Raw genomic sequence first — 17,591 nt, forward strand, 5'->3', positions numbered from 1 at the left:
AAAAAATTCAGCAAGGGGCAAGCACACGGGACTACAATTCCTCAACAGAAGTGCGCATGTGCAGTGATTTATGTAAACACCTGATTTGTAATAAACTCAGTGTGATTCCTTTCTGTCAGGATGTTACACTTTGGATAATCCAGAAGTGAGGGGGAAGTGCGTCAAAAAGACAGCTCCCCAGATGGACTTTATCCTATCTGTCTTTCCACGGACAGTGTGCTTTGTTGACACTTTCTCCACGCAGGGCTTTTATTGTGAAGGTCCTGAAGCGGTCCTGTGGAAGGTCAGCTGACTGAGGACGAGCTACGCACATACCTGACCTGCACATTCACTGTTCAATGTGAGTATTGGGACTTTTATTCCAGTTCGTAGACGTGGATTGAACTGTACTGTCATTTCTGTTTCTTGTCAAAGGTAGAAGAATGTTTTAGTCACGTGTGTGTGACGTGGCAGATGAACGCAGCAGTAGAAATAGACTGTGATCGACTCTGCAGGAAGCGACGGCTAATGTTAAAAAAAAAAAAAAAAAAAAAAAACCTCCTGGAGATTTGACCAGATTATTATAAGACTGACCACCCCATATTAATTAGCTCCAATATGTCGGAAGAAATGAACATAATTTGAGGTGATTTCCACGCGTGTCCTTCAGCCTTTATTGTGTTTGTGTCCGTGTGTCCTCAGTGGATCCATCGCACCATGCTGCCTGACAAAGATGGTCCAGGTGTGGATGGAGGACAGAGCTCACCTGGGGGAGAGGACCCTTCTGTCAGCCTGTTCAGACACTACCTCCGTCTCAAAACTGTCCACCCAGAACCAGACTATGGTGAGACACATCCAGCCCTGTGCAGTCTAGGTCCACTATGTTACCTGCAGCTTGGAATAATGCCAAAATAGTCTGTAGATGTAAATAAAAAAACAAAAAACAAACAAAAAACCTCATTACTCAGTAGACCCACGAGTGTTGCTGTATCATTTAACATGCCTCTAATGCAGGGGTGTCAAACTCATTTTAGTTCAGGGGCCACATTAAGCCAAATTTGATCTGCAGTGGGCCAAACCAGTGAAAAAACAAAAAAAAACCAAAAACATTATAACAAAGAGTTTTTCAACCTTGGGGTCGGGACCCCACGTGCGGTCACCTGGAATTCAAATGGGGTCGCCTGAAATTTCTAGTAATTGATAAAAATAAAAACTTGCTAATAGAAAATATATGGTGAGTTGACAGAGACAATCCCAATCCATAAAAGACAAACTGTGAGTCTGAAACTGAAGCACTGTGGTACTGTTTATCTGTCAAATGTTCACTGTGGTTGGTTTCAGATGCTGCAGCTCTTTCATAATTCATAGTTTGAGTTATTGTTTGTTCAGTATTAATTGTCAGCCTTGTAAATCCAAGCTGGACTGACTGTACATATCCTGACCAAGGAAAATAATATTCTCACTTTGTGCAGTAATCTACACCTGGCTTTTCTGCCTCCATCCTTAATAATATACGTTATATAGACTAAATGTCATCTAAAATTAATGTTTATTTGGAACATAGTACAGCAAACTATGACATGATCAAAAACAAATTAATTTTAGCATAAAAAAAAAAAAGAAGTTTCCGTTTTGAATGTTTGGGGTCGCCAGAAATTTGTGATGTTAAAATGGGGTCATGAACCAAAAAAGGTTGGGAACCACTGTAGTAACATATAAATAATGTCAACGCCAAACTTTCCTCAGTGTTTTAGAGCAAAAAAAGTAAAATTATGCAATGAAAATGTTTACATTTACCAATTTTCTTTTAAAGCAATGTTAATAACATGATCAAACGGAAATTTCTTAAGAAAACTAAGTGCAATTTTAACAATATTATGTCTCAGTTTTTCATTTACACATGTAAATTACAACATACAGATCGCAGTGGATCTACAAATACACAAAACATCTAATAACAGGCAGAATATTGTTAAAATTACACTTCAGACATTTCAGAATGTTCATATTTATTGAGATTTTTTGTGTTTTTGTGAAAAGTTGGTTTGTTTTAGTGTAAATACAGTAAAATGACATGAAAATGTTTACATTTACAAAGGGAAAAATTTGGAATTGGGAGTATTTATAGATTATTATGATAGTATTTGACTGATCTGACCCATTGGAGATTAAATTGGTCTTCTTGTGGAACCTGAACTAAAATGATTAATATCTTCGGTGTAATGTTGTATTTCACAAATTCATCCCAGGGGCCAGACTGGACCCTTTGGCAGGCTGGATTTGGCCCCCGGGCTGCATGTTTGACACCTGTGCTCTAATGTAAAATGTATTACTCTCTAGGAAGGTGTAAGAGTGTTTTCAGTTATATCATCTTATCAAAGTCCAGTTTTTATCAGTGTTGGCTGGACTTTAAATACACTTTATCTATGTCTGAATGTTTGTTGTGGGGAAAAAACCCTAATTGTACACTGATTATGATGGTTTTTGGTGATGAAAACAGCAGGTTTGTCCTCTTCTGCTGCCAACTGAAATGATCAGGGTGCTTTATGTTTACTTTTTATTTTTGAGAAGTTCCAGTGACCATAGGTAGGAGATCCTGTAGTCAACTGATTAAAACTCTTGGACCGAAGGGTATTTAGATTTTATGATGCCGTTCTTATCTGATTGCATCCACACTCTGACCTGAATAAAGAGGCAGAAATAGGTGATGACAGTTTAGTTAAACAATTAAGTAAAGCAGCAAAACTTAATTTAATTGTGACTTATTAACCACAGAGCAGTACAAGTAAGAACAGAACAAGTTGTGTCAGACTCCTTTTAGTTCAGAGGTCACATACAGCCCAATGTGATCTCAAGTCAGCTGAAGCAGTAAAATAATAACTAAACAGCCTATAAATAAGATCACCTCCAAACTTTAGAGTGAAAAAAGACAAATTACAGGATGAAAATGTTTACATCTACAAACTATCCTTTAAAAATGCAAATAACCTGAACAAATATGAACAACCTGAAATTTCTTTAAAATAAGGGTAATTTTTCCACTAAAAGACTGGTTACAGACTGTTCTAAGGACTGGACTATAAATTATAATGAGAAACTGGAAGAAATATGGAGAGCCTCTGTTCCAGGAGTGGATGACGGAAGTGGGAAAAGTAGCGGCATATTAAAGAATGTCATCTAGGATGCAAGATGAGACAGAAAAATAACTTTTGAAATGGAGCAAATACCTGGAATCTTAAATTTTAAAGACTAAAGGCTAAGAGGATTCACACTGAAAAGACAATGGTCACATACCTCGTGTTTGTATGTGTGTCTATTATGATTAGACACCTCTATGTAGATATTTATGGTGTGTGTATGTATGTATGTATTATATACATGGATACTCAAAGTTGATGTGTGCGGGAAAAATAGCCACTATATCGATATGAAGACACCTTCTGGTTATGGGTGGGTGAATTACCGATGCTCTAATGTTAGTATTTGATGTGTGATGATGTGATATGTTTGGAAAAATGAAATAAAAAATGCAAGTCATAAAAAAAAGAAGGGCAATTTTAAGAATATTATGCCTCAGCTTATCATTCACACTTGTCCATTTCAGCTTACAGTTCACAGTGGATCTACAAAGGCACAAAACATTTAGTAACAGACATAATATTGTTGCACTTACATCTCTTAAGACATTTCAGGTTGTTCATATTTGTTCAGGTTATTCACAATTTTTGTGAAAGGATAGTTTCTAAATGTAACTATTTTCATGTAATTTAACTTTTTTTTTAAGTAAAACAAAGAGAAACAATTGTTGGAGTTGTCATTATTTATATATTATTATTATAGTATTTTAATGGTCTGACCTACTTCAGATTAAATTGGGCTGTTTGTGGCCTCTGACCTGAAATGATTTCTACACCCTTGATTATTGATATCTTCAGTGTAGTTTTTGCATTTCACACATTTTTCCCACTGGCTGGATTGGACCCTTTGTTGATGTGGTTTTGGCTTGTGGGTTGTATGTTTGACACACCAGTATTAGAGTCAAAATTCACACTGAAAATCGTCATTACTAAATTATTCAGTATGATACTGAAAAAGAAGCACTGGATTTGGATTCGTGCAACACAGTTCTTCCAAAAATAATCAAAGTAAATCATTTCCCCCATGGAATGTTGTCGTGTCTTTGCACAACAGTTAAAGGACTGAAGACGCCAAGCGATGAAGTGTTTCAGGTGTAATTTTGTCCCATTCTTCCTACAAACAGGTTTAATGATTGATGTGCAACAATGCCGCGTTGTTTTTTGTGAATTATGCATGGTGTTCCCGGACAGTTTATTGTCATGAAGGCATCATGTTTCACTCCAAGACAATTAATGCTGAAAAATACATTGTGACACTGAAGTGCAAATGACCTTTGCCAAGGTCACCCTGGACTGTGACTTCAGGACTTTACACAATGTTTATTAATTATTTTAACCCATTACGTGTGTTAAATATCCTGTTTCTCAACTGTTTCTTGAATGTGTTGCAGCCCGAATGCGAGGAATAGATGCATATTTCCAACTGAAATCAAAATATGTCCAATTCATAGTGTCTACAACGAAATACAAGTCAAGTAAATTTTAGCGACTAGTGTCTTTTTTTTTCATACTCTCCCAATTCTTTCTGATTTGAGGCTACATGACTATTTCCAGGAAACATTCTACATAGTTATTAATATTTAAAGACTCTTTCTCTGCAATGTGTTCATTTATAGATGCTGCTCTTAAGTTCCTGGACAGAATAGCAGCAGAGCTTCAGCTACCCATGAAGAAGATTGAGGTGTGTAGCAAAACAGAATATACTGATACTTTATATATGAACAAAGACAGAAGAAAGGGATATTTCCACAAAGCTTTATTTTGCGTGCCTTTAGTGTCTTGTTTCTTGTCTCTGTAGGTTTTTCCGGGCAGGGTTGTATCAATCATGACATGGGAAGGAACAAACCCGAAGCTGAAGTCCGTCTTATTAAATTCCCACACGGATGTTGTGCCTGTTTTTCAGGTACGGCATCTTGCTTTATTAAAGGTGTTACAATCCTGTCATTAACTGTAACAGACATGAAAAAAATAGATTTGATATCAATCTCTTCTCCAGGAACATTGGAAATACGATGCTTTCAGTGCTTTCAAAGATGCAGAGGGCAACATTTATGCCCGGGGAACACAGGACATGAAATGTGTAACTATACAGTGGGTATAAACTGCCTTGATAACTTGTCTCATTGAACAGGATTTGTGCTCTAGTATTATTGTGATCCTCACTTTTAATGTTGTTCGATTAGAAACAAGTGTATCACCCACACAACCAACCTGCATACAGTCAGTTCAGACTCTTTGTGCTTCTTTTATGTCTGTCCCAAATTTGCTGTTTGTACTTTTGTTCTCTTCAGATACATCGAGGCGATTCGGAGACTGAAGTCAGAGGGACGGAAACTGATGCGCACTGTGCACCTAATGTTTGTTCCTGGTAAGTGTTTTTTTAAATGTATATATTTCTTGTCTGTTCTAAAATCTTTAAAGGGGTTATATGTAGTATTTTTCTGGTTTCAAACATTTAAAAAATTACCTAAATCATCAGAGTGTTTTACACCAAAAGGCTCTGAAGTTACACTAAAGGGGCCAGTGTGTTGAATTGTAGTGATATGAACTGAATGTATTTATATCCACAGCCCAACAGATTTATGTGACCACTAGAGGGAGTAGTGAGTCACTGCTGTCTGCTGGTCTTCCATGGTGAGGAAAACTAACACCATGGGGCCTTTGAGCAAAGTGTCAGAAAGTGACAAAATGGGATGAAAACCACTAAGAAACAACTTTTGGAGTCACAGAAAGTGTCAAAGTGATAAAAGCTAGAAACACTGTTGTTTTTTTCACCACTGGACACAGCTCTAAATGAAAAGAATCCAGTTTGATGCAGAAATCATAGTGTTTCTCTGATTTGATTATGAGGCGTATGAAGGTATAAAGTTATTATGTGATGTTATTATCTTTGCTAGGTTAGCCATTTGTTGATCCACAGTTCAGACTAAACTGTGTCAGTTTTGACGATTCCATACAGATCTTTAAAGCAGCTACTGATGGCACAAACTGTATGGAAAACAGTGGTGATTTGTGGTTTTACTGTGGCTGTTTTGTCTGAAAACAGAGCTGGAATGTTAAATATCAGAGAAGTAACACAATAACTTATATGAAGACTGTTCATATTATCGACTATTCAAATAACTATCTTTGAGGGGGGTTTTTTTGTTTGAAGAAAGAAACCTGATGATACCATAATACAGATGTGTGTAAACAATGAGCTTTATGATTTATTCTATGGGTGATACACTCTCTGGATACATAGCGTTGATTCGTTGGTGGTTTCGGTTGTAATACAAAGACCCCTTGCCGTTGAGAGTTTGGAATATCAATACTGCATATGACCCTTTTTTTTTTTTTACATCTTTATTTATCATTTTATGAACACATTTTACACAAGTTGATATCCCCCAGCCCCACCCTCTTCCCTCATCCAGGTGATACCCACAAAAATACATAGACATCCCAAAGTATTAACATTTCTGAAGACAAAGCGTTCAAATGTGAAAGAATAGCTGCAGTTATTGAGTAAACAAACATGTCTACAGATCAGTTTCCTTGCCAGTTATATCAGAATTATCAAAAACAGAATGATGTGAAATTGCATAATAATCAAGACCAGAATACATATAACCCTTTTAAACCCTTTACAACTGTGTGCATTTACTTTAGAAGCATTTGCAGTAAATGCTTACCAGCTATGAACATTCTTGGGAAGTGATAATAATAATAATAATTAACCTTTGTGCATGTTTTCTTTTTAGATGAAGAAGTTGGGGGTCACAAGGGAATGGAGACATTTGTGAACCATCCAGAGTTTAAAAACTTAAACATTGGCTTTGCACTCGACGAAGGTAAATAAATAACTGTTAACAGCATCTTTGAAAAGTTAATGAATAGGAGCTCGCAGTCATTTAATAAAGTCAAACTGGGGTCAGAGGGTATACCAGGTAAATGGCAGAATTACAAAACACCTCAAACACACACAAAACAAACAGCACCACGTATAGACATTGTAGAGTAAAATGTAGGGCACTATGACCTTAATACAACATTAGATGAATAAAAAAGGGTTTTAATTCAACCCCATTAAATCGGTGTAAGGTCATATAAGGTGCCATTTTTGTTTCTTTGTGAATCTCTGCCCTATCTTTGTTATATTTAACTTTACACAGAAAACTAAAAAGGTGATGAAAAGAGCTTCTGTTGTTGAAGAGGGACTTGACATCATGGGAAATGTGGTAGAAAGGACAGGACTGTTACGATTCCAGCCTGTTAGAGATAATGATGGGTTTGGAATCACATACTGGATACATCTTGATCACCAGGCTTATCAACATTTGTTATATTTGCATGATTTTATGAATCCTCTCATGTATTTTAAACTGTTTTCTATTTTTGTCACATATTAACATTTTTGCCCAAATCTCTGTCGCTGTATATTCTCATTAATGTCTGTAAATAGTAAGAACAGACCATTTATTGACCATGACTGATTACCAGGGCTGATATTCACATTTGGCCAATTATTGGCATCAGTATTTTTTGCTTTAAATCTGTTATCTGTTCAAGTCAAACCTTTTACAGATGCACAGCTTGTGGTGCCCTGGTAGTTCGCCTGGTAGGGCACAAAAGTCCAAAAATAGCTTAGATATTCTCTACTTTGGCTTGGATACAGCCTCGCTATCTCTGTTTACCACTCAGGAGTGATGTCCCACCTACAGCTCTGTCTGATAGTAATTATTGTGAAGAACCTTTATTTACCTAGTCATACTTATTTATAATATCAGTGGTTCACGCCATGGTGAAAATTCAGAATACATACAGCTAACATTTTTGTCTTTATTTGATTTGAAAGACAGTGCATCGATACTAAGATTCATATCTTCACTGCAGATGTATAGTACCATGTGAAAGTTTTAGACAACCTTTGGCTTTGTTGGTTTTGCAGTATTGAAATGAGTATGCATATTTATTTCTCATTGTCTTTTCTTCAAATACAACAAGAAAATACAGGAAATATGTGCACAACCTTTAAGGACACACAAAATACTAAACTAAATCAAAATGAGAATCATGTTTATTGCCATGTAAACAGGGTTTACATTTCTAGGAATTTGCTTCAGTGGTTTGGTGCATACATAGAACATGGAATAGGTTAGAAACATGCAGTAAAAAATGAAATAAAATAGATAAACAAGAAAGACAGAGTTTCAAAATATACAATATACAATGTGGACAAAATCAATGGGTTCTAGAGGTTAAAGTTACTGTTTGGGTGACCCCTGACCCCATGACAAGAAGCAGCACAAACGGTTTGAAACATCTGACGTGTTGAATGAAACCTGATATAAAACATCAGAAAATTTATGCAATAAGTATCATTTTGTCTGGACAAAACAGTTAAAGACATGTTAACTGCAAAAGTAGGTCACATTTAATACTAAAACTTTGGTTTAGAAGCTGTTCTTCCCTGAAACTTTTGTTTTTACTGCTGTGTATACTTCCTGTGTATCCAGATTGCATCTTACACAGACACTGAGAAATGAATTTGTGTCATTGTAACTATACTAATTCAACAAACCTGATGCTGGACCTAGGACTTTTGCACAGTACTGTGTGTATTGGTTCCATATATCAGTGATCAGTTCCATTGATAACCTGTATCGGTGCTCAGAACAACATAATACTTGATCATCTGTCAGTAGTGCAGTCTTTCCTACACTTAAGCATAGTCGGTGGTTGCATTACATCTTAAACTCTATTTGTCATCTGCTATGATCAAAAGAAGACAAAGATGATGACTGCAATGCATCATGGGATGCAGTATATCACACTGATAGCCCAGGTAGCAGGCTGTGGTCAGTCTAGTATACAGTACATCCTGGTGTATTTGGCACACTGTAGGTTTTCACATTTGTCATTAACCACTTTTGATCAGAATCCGTTTGCCAGTAGCAGAAATTATGCAGTTTTGAAAACAGCCAATGTTTATCACTCACTCCACTGTGTTGTGGGTGGACAGAGAAGCACAGTTAGCCTTAGACTAACTGGCATAACATGTTTTACTAAACTCTTCTCACTCTTTCTCTTGCCACCAGAGCAAACTAACTTTGTATGTTCAGTAATACTGGTTTCCTCTATGTAGTTGTTCAGACATTTATATTTGTAAAAAGGTTTTTCCATATGGTATAATTATTAATAGTATTTTACATGTTACACAGATGCATTTTTGTGTTTCTGTCTGTTGTGTAGTTGTAAAACAAACCATTTCTCCTATTACATTAAGGATTTGTGAGTCTGAACACAAGTGATTGAATTTTTCTGTGTGTGTTCTGCAGGTTTGGCCAATCCCAGTGAGGCTTTCACTGTGTTTTATGGAGAAAGGAACCCCTGGTGTGAGTAAAATACACAAACTTCCACTAGCCGGACATATTCCACGATGATGAAATGTGATGTTAGTTGTTTTAAACACATGGGTCCATCATGAATAAAGTAGATTTCTCGCTTCTTTGCAGGGATTACAATCCACTGCCCGGGCAGTCCAGGCCATGGGTCTAGATTTGTGGAAAATACTGCGGCTGAGAAGCTGGTGAGTCATGTTAAAAATTAAATAGTCATGGACGACATCTGAAACTCCTCTGGTTGAGAACAGAGAAACTAACATTTATTCTAAGACTGGAATGAGAGGATTTTGAAAACTGCTGGAAACCTCAGACTGAATAAATATCATCATTATGATCAGACTTTATGTAAACTAACAGATAAAATTAACTCATGCATTCAACTTAATTATCAAGAGGTCATTCCTCTGGGTTTTTTAAAGGTGTCCGCCATTGAAATGTAATGTTTGCAGCCCCCCCCCCCTCTTTTTTTGCTCTATTACAATGTATTAAAATGGAATGTGACAATTGTTCCTGATGTAATAACGTATAATAATGTAATATAATTAAACAATCACATGTAAAAAGGAATGTTATGATTGTCTTTTCCTTTTCAGCGCCAAATCATCAACTCTTTCCTTGACTTCAGGGAGAAAGAGAAACACAGGTGAGATTTAAATAAAGTTTGTCTCTGGACATGTTGGAAATGTGGCAGATTTACTCCTTAATGCGTCACTTTGGGATGATTTGTGTTAATTGTGACACATGTGTAATCCTCTGATCTGAAGCCACTCAAGAGACCAGGTTTAACCGGCTTGAAGGTTTTGGAGGATGTGTTTCTCACCAGCAAGAGTAGAGCTGCTAAAATGTTTTAATAAACCAACTGTACACTAAAAATGTGACATTTATGCTGAAAGCTGAAGAATATGAGTGTCTCTGATTTATGGATTAACCACCGTGTAGAGGCAATAATCTGCACTGCTTAAGCATGTTTAACAGGATCATTCCACTAAAATGGAAGTGATATTCAGGAATTAGTGATGTTATTATTCAGGTGTTGCTTGATATTTAGAGGGATATTTAATAGGTCTTCATGTACTGCAGCCTCTGAATAAAGTGTGTTTTCATTTTTAACCATATTTGCAGCTGTGTGGCATATCCTAGTGAGTGTACATTAAGTGTTTTTCTTTTCCTGACCTCTGGAAATGTAGAAAACATGTTGTGTGGCATTTGAATTATTAATGTCCTCTTTCTCTATCATTAAGAAGGGTCTGTGTAAGTTTATTTATTTATTAGTGTATTTGGCAGGGACAGTGCACATTAATGAGCACCTGTATTGAGACAATACCAGATATAAATATGTTGGATTATGGAAGTAAAAGCAGTAAAAGTAGAAGCAGTGACTTCAGGGACTTGGTCAAATTTCTTTTTCAGTGTAGCCCTCTTTAATTTAAGATTTTCATGGTTGACCATATGCATATGATGTTCTACTGATCACAGTCTAATCTAAAGATATAATGTTGATTTCAGGCTAAATACCAGTGAGTGTTTTACACTCGGAGATGTCACCACCGTGAATATGACCATGGTGAAAGGGGGCGTGGCCTACAATGTCATCCCAGCTGAAATGGATGTCAGCTTTGACCTGAGAATACCACCCACAGTAAATCTACAGGTCTGTAGAGTCTGGATGTACAGTAGGGGAGACCTGGGACAGTTGTAACATTTTTTACATTTCTGTCTCTAGCTTTGAGGTCTTTTAACCCAGTGTCTTCAAACTGTTATGTAAACTAGCTTCAAGTGTCTGCTAATAAATGACCTAGAAAATGTCTGTGCAACACAAATAGAAAATGCATGACTTAATCTCAAACACAAGGAGTGAAATGTTACAACTGACCCCATAGTCCGGGGTTGTAACATACTTTGGGGTAAAATGTAACATTATAAAATCAGGACCATGACAATGACTTAAGATATTGACTGACTAATGGAAAGAGTTGGGTTTCGTTTCATAAAGACGGAAAACCAATCTGGACCAGCAGTTGAAGTCTCATCCCATGACTTTGGATGTTTGCAGCCATATTTTTCTGCAAGCTGATATGCAAGTTCTCTTACCTGTAATGTTAAACATATAAAAAAAAAATGTTAAAAAATTTCTCTATTCAGTATATATTTTATATATTGCCACCAGTATAACTTTCATAAATCCAGCCTGGCTTAGCCTCAATTCTTATGGGCTTATCTCTCGGGGACACAGTCCATAGTATGTATTAGCAGCACCTTTCAGATACTCTGCCAAAATCCTTTCTTGTTGATCAGTAAACACGTTTTGTGACAGAGTTGTAGCCTACTTGTGGAAGTTGGCTTGATCTTCCAACTTCTTCCTCCCTTTGCAGAATCTGTATAGAGTGACATGGCATACAGTTTTGCTACAGATCTGACTGACTTTCTGTGGACCTTTACATCAGTTTAAGTCCAGAGGCACCCCCCCCCCCCCCCATCAGAATTTCTCTTCCGAGACCTAGGCATGTTAAAACTAAAAAAAAAAAAAAAGTTGCAGGGTTCCCATGGTCGTGAAATCCTGGAAAAACAATTGAATTTTAGCTTGGAGTAGGTCGTAACATTTTAGAAAGTGTTACATTCTACCCCAAGCAAGTTTGTTCCAACTGTCCCTGAGTGCATTAGTGATGAGTTAGCTAGCCTTACAGCTAGAAGCTAAAACATTACCACAAATAACCTGAATGAAAGATAGCTAAACAGACACATAATCAACATGATATACCTTTCATGAGTCCAACTACAAAGCAAGCTATGTAATCACAAAAGTAATTTGAGCAAAAAAAATTACTTTCTTACTACAAAATTATGTTTTCCCTCACAAATTCTGATGTGTCTGCCTCATGGCACTACAACTTCCCATGTGGACTAAGTACTAAATGAGCATGTGCAGAGTGAATTAGGTGAGTCCTAACTTGTTCCTGATTGGAGTAATTGCAAGTGTTACATCTGACCCGTGTTACAACTGTCCCCAGTCTCCCCTATGTGAAGCTTGGACAATGACTTAATGCCTCTTGGTAAGAGACATACAGACATCTAGAATAAGACAGATTTATGTCTGCCAGCCTGTTCAGAATCACCACAGTCTCAATATTAACACTAACCTCTGAAATATTTTCCTACAAGGAGTTTGAAGGACAGATCCAGCAGTGGTGTAAGGAAGCAGGGGAGGATGTCACTTATGAATTTGCTCAGGTAGGTGTACTCATACTCTGTTATAATGCATTCCTTTTGTCATATTGTCTAAACCTGATGTCATCCTTTGTAGAAACATATGAACCAGAATGTGACCTCCACAGAGGAGAGCGATCCATGGTGGAGTGCTTTTAGTGCAGCCTGCAAGGAAATGTGAGTATCCAGCACACAGTAATTCATCATCTGTAGTGCATGTATCTACTGCTTTGCTGTTTCATACAGAGTGCAGACACAGAGGAAACTACAGGGCAGTCGGTTCTCAGAGTACATGCAAAAGATGCAAAATGTCTTTCTGTTCACACGATCCAGTAAAAAGGAGAAAGCGGATCATTGTAATCAAACTCACAATGTCCTCAAAGGAAAACAAAATAACAAATTAGAAAATAATAAGAATATATAATGATAAAAAGGCAGTATTATGTTTTGTCTGGGCATTAGAACCTATGTTCTGCTGACTGTCATAAAGTTATCATCATGAGAAAAAGAAGAAAAAAATTGTCTTCCAACTTAATTTCTTAGTAGAATATTTTCACAAATCAGTCGTCCAGCCAATAATCCAGCAGCTAAAGTCACCTACACAGTGTCACACAAGCTCATCAAACAGAGCAAGCGTTTTTTCTGATGGATGTGTGAAAGAGAGTTTGTATTTATGATCTAATGCACCTGCATAATGTCACCTGTACAAAGGTAGTATAGCATTGATATTACAAACTGTCAACAGCAGTGGGAAGTCGTGAACCAGAACACACTCACAACTACCAACAAATCAACATCAATTATCCACAGACTGTATCCTTCACTGAATATAGTGTGAAGCTCATTTTTACCACATCTGCATTATGGAAAAATCAAGTTTTCTTCCTCAAACAAAAACATCCAGTTGATTATTTTGAAAGTCAGTCACAGTCCCGTGTCACTTTCTCACACCTTGATGGTGTTAGTTTTCAATGGTCTGGGAGAGGAGTTTAATGATTCTTTGGTCCCTCTAGTGGTCACTTAAATCCTCTAGTGCTGGGGTGTCAAACATATGACCCAGGGGCCAAAACCAGCCTGCCGAAGGGTCCAATCTGGCCCACGGGATGAATTTGCAAAACACAAAAATTACACTGAAGACATTAAACCTCAAGGGTATTGAGCTGGGTTTAGTTCAGGGGCCACATACAGCCCGGTGGGATCTCAAGTGGCCTGGGACACCCCAGCTCTAGCCCGTTGGTGAGAATATATACAGTGAATGTGTCTCCAGTCCGATATACCGACATCTTTGACATAACCTACAAATTCTTTATTCTAAACACTCTAATGATGCTGAGTAATTTTACTGCCTAGTAGAAAACTGTACATCTGTTACAATGAATGAAGATTTATCAGACCAGAATTTATTCACTCTGTTGTGCAAATGGTTCATAAAATAAGAATCTTGTATCCTCTTTTTTTGTTGTTTAAAACTCTTTAAATAAATTCTGTGACTCTTCACACCTTTCCTGTAAATGTTCCTGCAGTTCCCACTATTCTCTGTACTTGTGCAAAATAATTTCTTCTTTGCATATCCTACATAGATATGTCTTATACTGGAAAGAAGTAGGGCAGTACGTTGTAGAAGTCTTAAAATGTGTCTTGAACATTTTTACCACACACACTGGGAACCATGAAGATTGTTCTTGACTTTACTGCGTCTGATCTTTTTATGATACAAACCAAGTGTTGTGTCAACATTTCCACTGTAGGAACATGACTTTGGAAAAGGAGATCTTTCCAGCTGCGACAGATAGCCGTTTTATCCGAGCGGTGAGTATAAGAACTGTTTATAGAAGGGGTCACCAACCCTGGTCCTCGAGAGGTACTATCCTGCATGTTTTAGATGGATCCCTCTTCCAACACACCTGATTCAAATGATAAGCCTATCATCAAGCTCTGCAGAAGCCTGATAACGATCATCAGGTGTGCTGGAAGAGGGAAACATCTAAAACATGCAGGATAGTGGCTCTCATAGACCAGGGTTGGTGACCCCTGGTTTATAGCAACTGAAACATTTACAGGTGGCCACTATGAATGTTTATTTGAGCGTCTATCATGAAATCCTGAAATGGTTATAGGTTGGGATCCCTGCTATCGGCTTTTCACCAATGAACCGGACACCAATCCTGCTGCACGATCACAACGAGTATCTGAATGAGCAGGTCTTTCTGAGAGGCATCAGTGTGTACGAGAAACTCATCCCAGCTCTGGCCGGCGTGGTTGCCTTTCCTGATGAGGCTTAGATAAGTCTTTATTTCTAATGATCTCTGAACCACATTTCACTGATGATCTAATTATTTAACTTGAATTTTTGCATAGATTACCAAAGAATAATAATAACACATGTATAATAAAGCCAACTGAGCAGTACCTTTGGTACTATAATTTTATTTTTATGATTCTCAGGATGTAGGCACAAGAGCTTTCCATTACTTATTATTACAACTGTTTTTTTAGGCAGTGTATGTCATTGTTGGTTGAATGTGTGGGAATATCAGCTATTGTGAAAACAGTAGTTTAAATTAATAAGGAAAAAATCTATATCATCATCCATGAATAACTCAAATGTGAATTATTAAACACTTTTTTAATTTAGTGAAATTTGAAAATGTTTTCAAGAATTTTATTCAATAAAAATGAATTAATAAATAACAGATTTATGTATTTGTTGAGAATTATTTTGTTTTTCACATGAAAAGAGAAAAGGCCTGTGTTCAGCGCACTAATAGTTAAAAATACCTATCAGTGCGAAACAAAATGAGATCTGTGTTACACAGAGTGAGATCTTGCTGCCTACAGCAAAGGCGTTTAACCTGCAGAACCAACCATCTGCTTCAAGGACAGGATATTAAATTTACCATAACTACATCAATAACACTTTCCAAACATCAGTGAAAACACTGAATCCATCAGTGCAGCCATCATATTATCATAAAGTGCTCTCCAACATTATCCGCAGGTACACTGCTGTGGTGTTCTGAATGAGAGTGAATGAGGACGCCCACGGCCCACTGATTTTCAGCATAAACCACTGATTCCACTTTTCCTCAAATGGCAACAATCAGGAAGGCAGGAATAAAGATAATTTTATCCAAAATATGTCTTTAAATATTCAGTGAATAGTAATTATTCTAGTGCATCAGTGGAAGCAACATAAATATCTCAAAGTGTCTTTAATATGTTTCTGTTTATATTGTATAACTAAACATGTCTGGCCAGACGATGATAAACAAATGGCATAAAAAGATTTTAGATTTATGCAGGAGAGGTTAGTTTAAATGTAAAACAAAAAAAGAATAATCCTAAAGAGGGATATTATGAAATGGAGGTGCAGTGGAGGAAACAACAGATTAAAGGTTTCCTTTTGATTTATAATGAAAATGCTGTTTACACGAGGTAAAGGTTGGACTCATCTACAGTTGAGCTCCCTTTGGAGTTGTCGTCCAATTAACAGCGTATGACTCTCCAAGGGGGACTGGCAGGAAGGCCGTGCAGTCGGTAATTAGTCTTCTCTCTCCCCAGGACATGACAGCAGTATTAGCACATGGGGCTGAGAGGGAGATGACTAAAAGCTGAACCCACATCCTTCCTCCCAGAGGGGGCAGGAATAGGTGCAGTCATCCTGTCGGGTCAACTGTCGAGCATCTGAATGTTTGACTGCGGAAAACAAATGCTGTTTAACAGTCTTAGAAAGAAAGTAAGAAAGAAAGAAAGAAAGGTGTGATATTCTTCTGTTTAGTATTGTCTTTTGCTGCTGCATATGTTGAAATGCATCAGTTCAGGGACTGAGGAATGTACAATATCTTTGTGTTATTGGTCTGTTGATAACATGGTAGCAGTGCAGTCCCCCTCTGTTTTTCCCCATAGTCTGAGGTCATGATCTGGCAGGGTGAGGTGAGGATTCAAGTCTGGGTCAAGGTAATATAAACAGGGAGCTAACCCACATGGGGAGCTTTAACCCGACCCCACCTGTTTCCCCACATCCCACTGGCATCTTATCAGCAATATCTCTGTGGTGCACAAACAGCCTTAAAGACATACTGCAGGTAGGGGACTAACTTGCAGACATAATTCCTGTGAGGAAACATAAGGCAGGCTGAGGGAAAAGCATACATTTTCTACAAAACGGGAATAAAATTGATCAGAAAATAAATTAAAAAATAAAGTCAATACAGTCTATGTATCCACACAATCAGCCTTCATGTGACTGATCTAAGAGCTGCTTTATATTCAGCATCATAGTGCTGAGTCTTCGTTCTTTGCTGTTCCTGCTTCTGGAGAGAGCTGTTAATATTCACAAATGCTGCAGTGAATGAAGGAACACACTGTAAATCTTCCGGCTGAGTGGCATTTCCTTCTATACTGCACCCTCCTGTTGTGCAACTACAACTATCCTCTGGTGCTAATTACAGCCAAACCCTCCAGAAGAGAGGATTAATTGTAGTCTGTCACAAATTACCATTCTGAAGTTACTGTACTGTGGGCAGTCGGTTGTGTTTTCTTGTTACATTATTTATTTTAGTGGAATTTTTAGTTTGACCAAGAAAAATCTGAAGCACAAAACCTGAGATTTTTTATATCTTACATTTAATTTTAAGAATTTTTTCCCATTTCAACATTTAAGCACATTTATGTAGCGTTATATAAACAAAATACTATAAGAAATAATGAAAGGTTTTACTCACTACTGTCATTGTTAATAGTAGACAGAAGGGATGTTCGAGAACATTTCTGTTGCTGATAAACACGATTGCATAACTGTCCAACACAATAATAGACTACACAAGTGATAGACTACAATCATTATACTGGCTGTAAAAGAACAAAAACAAAAAACAGATTCCTC

General features: G+C 37.2%; 1 protein-coding gene across 3 annotated transcripts; it reads left to right on the top strand.

The window, feature by feature from the left end:
* Nucleotides 1-181: 181 nt before the first annotated feature.
* LOC115419004 (aminoacylase-1A) lies at nucleotides 182-17,288 on the top strand. 3 transcript variants are annotated; one of them, XM_030133586.1, is made up of 15 exons: nucleotides 182-340; nucleotides 682-823; nucleotides 4,733-4,797; nucleotides 4,915-5,019; nucleotides 5,113-5,207; nucleotides 5,408-5,484; nucleotides 6,860-6,949; nucleotides 9,437-9,493; nucleotides 9,614-9,687; nucleotides 10,096-10,145; nucleotides 11,009-11,153; nucleotides 12,662-12,730; nucleotides 12,804-12,883; nucleotides 14,455-14,515; nucleotides 14,824-17,288. In XM_030133586.1, the coding sequence occupies exons 2-15, from the start codon at nucleotides 697-699 to the stop codon at nucleotides 14,986-14,988; spliced, it is 1,260 nt and encodes a 419-aa protein (XP_029989446.1). In that variant the 5' UTR covers nucleotides 182-340; nucleotides 682-696; the 3' UTR covers nucleotides 14,989-17,288. The 3 variants fall into 3 exon arrangements, with proteins under 3 accessions (XP_029989446.1, XP_029989447.1, XP_029989448.1); XM_030133587.1 differs by having other exon boundaries at nucleotides 279-340; nucleotides 650-823; XM_030133588.1 differs by having other exon boundaries at nucleotides 321-339; nucleotides 667-823.
* Nucleotides 17,289-17,591: the final 303 nt, after the last annotated feature.

This window comes from Sphaeramia orbicularis, chromosome 5 (assembly GCF_902148855.1).
Source record: "Sphaeramia orbicularis chromosome 5, fSphaOr1.1, whole genome shotgun sequence".
Classification (NCBI taxonomy): domain Eukaryota; kingdom Metazoa; phylum Chordata; class Actinopteri; order Kurtiformes; family Apogonidae; genus Sphaeramia; species Sphaeramia orbicularis.